General features: G+C 48.9%; 1 protein-coding gene across 1 annotated transcript; it reads left to right on the top strand.

Annotated features, from left to right (window-relative positions):
- Positions 1–1,008: 1,008 nt before the first annotated feature.
- On the top strand, positions 1,009–4,506 carry LOC104532354 (EF-hand domain-containing protein 1-like; the record flags this gene model as incomplete). The annotated part of the gene is made up of 2 exons (XM_010177545.1): positions 1,009–1,286; positions 4,219–4,506. Coding segments are annotated over 2 exons (566 nt in total), but the record flags the coding sequence as incomplete, so codon positions are not given.
- Positions 4,507–4,715: the final 209 nt, after the last annotated feature.

The following is a 4,715-nucleotide window of genomic DNA, read 5'->3' as shown; positions in this document are numbered from 1 at the left end:
GCAGGGACACTTTCCACTAGACCAGGTTGCTCAAAGCCTCATCCAACCTGGCCTTCAACACTTCCAGGGAGGAGCAGCCACAGCTTCTCTGGGCAATAATAGTCAAGGGAGCACCATAAGGCAACAGGAGAGTGACTTCCCACCATGCTCTCTACTGCCATAACACAGAGTAGGAACAAAGATTTTGTGAGATAAATCATAGAATCATAAAATCATAGAATGGTCTGGGATGGAAGGGACTTCAAAATAAATACCAGGGCAGATAAAGTGGTGTCACCCCATTCTAGGCACCGAGAATGGTGGCAATAGGGAAACTGATTTAAGCTCTTGGGGAGAAGGACAGAGAACTGCTGGAGAGAGTCCAGCACAGAGCCACCAAGATGATGAAGGGAGTGGAGCATCTCCCTGCTGAGGAAAGGCTGAGGGAGCTGGGGCTCTTTAGCTTGGAGAAGAGGAGACTGAGGGGAGACCTCATTAATGTTTATAAATATGTAAAGGGCGAATGGCAGGAGGACGGAGCCAGGCTCTTCTCAGTGATGCCCAATGGTAGGACAAGGGGCAGTGGGTGTGAGCTGGAACACAGGAGGTTCTGCTTAAACAAACTTCTTTACAGTGAGGGTGACAGAGCCCTGGGACAGGCTGCCCAGGGAGGGAGTGGAGGCTCCTTCTCTGGAGACATTCAAAACCCACCTGGACACCTTCCTGTGTGATCTCATTTAGGTTCCTGCTCTGGCAGGGGTGTTGGACTAGATGATCTTTCGAGGTCCCTTCCAGTCCCCAACATTCTGTGATTCTAGGTGAGTCTGTGATTCTGGGTGAATCTGTGCCAGCGCTAAGACTGGAGTTCTCTCTGATGCTTTGGTTCTCCAGCCCCTTACTGTTTGTTCAGCCTTTTTGATCTCAAAGTGTAAAACCTGACTGTAACTAACTGCTGCAGAAGGTTATCATGAAATGCTGGGGAGGCATTCTGGATATTATCCTCTTTTAACCATTTTTCTGTGCTTTCAGTAGCCGGATCTGTGAAGTGCCTGCAGTATTTTAACAGCTGGCTTCTCCTTCCACAGAAAACATCTTTTCATCGGTCCCAGACGCTGGGCTACAAAAATGGATTTGCTTTTTCTCGGCTGCCAACAGTGGGGATCGGCGGGGAGCGACTGTACGTGAATCAGCTTTCTCAAGCTGAGTTAGATGAATTATCCAACAGGGGACCCACGCTGACCTATGGGCCAGCCAAGAGAGCTCCACCTTTGGGCTTCATTCCAGCACACGTGGCTTTTGACAAAAAGGTATAAAGAAGCTTATTCATAGAATCATAGAATCATAGAGTGGTTTGGATTGGAAGGGACCTTAAAGATCATCCAGTTCCAACCCCCCCTGCCATCAGCAGGGACACCTTCCATTAGATATTCCAGGAATATTACTGGCCAAGTTCAGAGACATAAACAGTCAGCTCCAGAGTTCATGGGACAGCGTGCAGCAGTTTTCAGATGCCATAGCCCTTAGTCAGAGACAGCTGAACCCCAGACTGAAAGAGGCTTTCTTTGCTCGGGAGGAGGATTATAACACGTAAATGATGTAAGACATTCCCCACAAGTTAGGCTAAAGCATTTCCAGCAGGCGTTGGAAAAGAACTTTGATTAACTCTGAAAAGCTTCAGTTTACAACCATTGCCCTGTAAACCACAGCCTGGCCTCCTGTGTTTCCAAAACTATACTGAGATTATAACTGAGCTTAAACTGTAAAAAACAGCCTGCAGTGGGGACCCTGTCAGACTGTTGTGCTGTGGTTTATCTATTTGTGCCTGTGTTCGTCACCACAGCGTGTTACAGCCTGTACTGCTCCTGTACACTCCCTGCACTGTGCCCAGGTGGCCAAGAAGGCCAATGGCATCCTGGCTTGTATCAAAAATAGTGTGGCCAGTAGGACCAGGGAAGTTCTCTTCCCCCTGGACTGGGCACTGGTGAGGCTGCACCTTGAGTGGTGGGTTCAGTTTTGGGACACTCACTACAGGAAAGATGTTGAGGTGCTGGAGCGTGTCCAGAGAAGGGCAAGGAAGCTGGGGAAGGGTCTGGAGCACAAGTGTGATGAGTTCATGGCTGAGGGAACTGGGTTGTTGAGCCTGGAGAAAAGGAGGCTGAGGGGAGACCTTGTGGCTCTGTCCAAGTCCCTTGGAGGAGGGTGGAGAGAGGGGGGGGGTGGTCTGTTCAACCAAGGAACAAGCGATAGAACAAGAGGAAATGGCCATAGGTTGCACCAGGGGAGGTTTAGATTGGATCTGAGGAAAAATTCCTTCACTGAAAGGGTTGTCAAGCATTGGAACAGGCTGCCCAGGGAGGTGGTGGAGTCACCATCCCTGGTGGGATTTAGAAGACGGGTAGACAAGCTGCTTAGGGACCTGGTTTAGAGGTGGAGTTGATAGTGTGAAGTTCATGTTTGGACTCTGTGATCTTAAAGGTCTTTTCCAACCACTACAATTCCATGTGTTTCTGTGAGTGATTAGTACCTCCTGCATTACTTCTTGGTGATCCTATCAGACTGGGAGGTGACTGAGTGTCTGCTTGGATCAGTCCCGAGCTGACCCTTGGGTTTAACGGTGCCAGTGGCACACGCTGTGGGCTGGCAGGACAGTCACTGCGGAGCGTGCGAGGCTCAGCAGACCTGAGCACGTGCAGGGGTTTGCAGGCTGCCAGGCAGGCCTGGGAGGGCCATCTGCAACCAACCCTCATCCCATCTGTGAGACAGTCTGGAGAACAGATGTGCTGTGTTAATTCCTGAGGCTGTTTCTTCAGAGTAACGTAGATGTTGCTGTTTAATCTGTCAGATACTTCTCTGCCCCTTCATTCAAGTCAGAGTAGCAGCAGGAGCCCCAGTGCTGCTGGGGGAAGTCAGGGTCCCTTTTGAAGCACTTTTGCTGAATGGTAGGAACTTGCTGGCTTTATCATCACTTAATTACCCAGCCCACTGGGTTGATGTAGGCTGGGTATGCAAGGCTTGATTGGCCACCTACATCCTCTTAGGGTCAATGAATGGTCTTGGAGGGAATATTCCTTATAATTCTGCCAAGCACAGGAACTGACTGGCTGGTTTGTCTCCCTGTTTCTCCAGCACAAATTAGCTTTTGCTGTCAGTGCTGAATAGATGTGACTTTAGATGACCCACGCAGTTTCTAAAATCCACAGATGTAGTTGAACTCTTCATTAAAATCTCCTGATAGCTTCCCTAAATCAGGATCTGCAAGGATGACAATAGTAAAGAAAGTCTTGTATGTCAGAAAACTAGATTACTGGCAGTGACCAAGCACTTCATAGAATCATAGAATCATGGAATGGTTTGGGTTGGAAGGGACCTTAAAGCTCATCCAGTTCCAACCCCCCTGCTAGCAGCAGGGACACCTTCCACTAGACCAGGTTGCTCAAAGTCTCATCCAGCCTGGCCTTCAACACTTCCAGGGAGGGGGCATCCACAGCTTCCTTGGGCAACCTGTTCCAGTGTCTGACCACCCTCACAGTGAAGAACTGCTTCCTAATATCTAATTTAATCCTCCCCTCTTCCAGCTTAAAGCCATTTCCCCTTGTTTTGTCATTAGTTGTCCTTATGAAAAGTCCCTCCCCACCTTTCTTGTAGCCCCTTCAGGTACTGGGAGGCCGCTATAAGATCTCCCCAGAGCCTTCTCTTCTCCAGGCGGAACAGCCCCAACTCTCTCAGCCTGTCCTCATAGGAGAGGTGCTCCAGCCCTCGGATCATCCTGGTGGCCCTTCTCTGGACTTGTTCCAGCTGCTCCAGGTCTCTCTTGTGATGGGGGCTCCAGAACTGGACGCAGTATTCCAGGTGGGACCTTATGAGAGTGGAGCAGAGGGGGAAAATCCCCTCCCTCGACCTGCTGCCCACGCTGCTCTGGGTGCAGCTCAGTACACGGTTATTGGCCTTCTGGGCTGCAAGAGGTGAAATAGCAGGTGATCAAGGAGGAGTGGGGAAAATGTATTTTTAACACCTGTGTCATGTGTACTACATTTGCAGAAGGCAGGTCTTGCTAAAAGCCCTCATGATGCCTCTGCCATCAGGCACAGATCACGGTACAGTTGGCTTTGATGATTTTCTAGATTACAGTCCAGTACCTTTGCACTGCCAAAGCACATTACAAATAAATTATTTGTTTTAATAGACTAATTGTGATGTTCAAATTGTTTTTTTCTCTTTGGGATATTGCTCCTTTGGCAGATTCTGAAGTTTGATGCCTATTTCCAGGAAGACGTTCCTTTCTCCGCAGAAGAGCATTACCGGATCCGCCAAGTGGTCATCTATTACTATTTGGAAGATGACACCATGTGTGTCATAGAACCTGTTGTGCAGAACTCTGGTCTTTTTCAAGGCAAACTTGTCAAACGCCACCGGATGCCCAAGAATAACCGTGGGGATCATTATCACTGGAAAGAACTGAATCGGGGCATGAACATCACCATGTACGGCAGGACATACCGTATAGTCGACTGCGACCCGTTCACACAGGTGTGTTGCTTGTACTGAGAACACTGACACAGAGAATCCCAGGAAGTACAGGTGGCCAGATCTGTTAGAGCCCAGTAATCTGCACCTGTAGCTTTCAGAATAAGGTTGCTTGCAATCTTTCATTTTGCTTTTTGTGAAGACTTCTTTCTTCTGGTCAATGGGGAGTTCAAGGTGTGGTATTTCACAGAGTCACAGAATCACAGAATGTC

This window comes from Antrostomus carolinensis, unplaced genomic scaffold (assembly GCF_000700745.2).
Source record: "Antrostomus carolinensis isolate BGI_N321 unplaced genomic scaffold, ASM70074v2 scaffold34871, whole genome shotgun sequence".
Taxonomy (NCBI): domain Eukaryota; kingdom Metazoa; phylum Chordata; class Aves; order Caprimulgiformes; family Caprimulgidae; genus Antrostomus; species Antrostomus carolinensis.
This window is presented reverse-complemented; position numbering and strand designations above follow the sequence as displayed.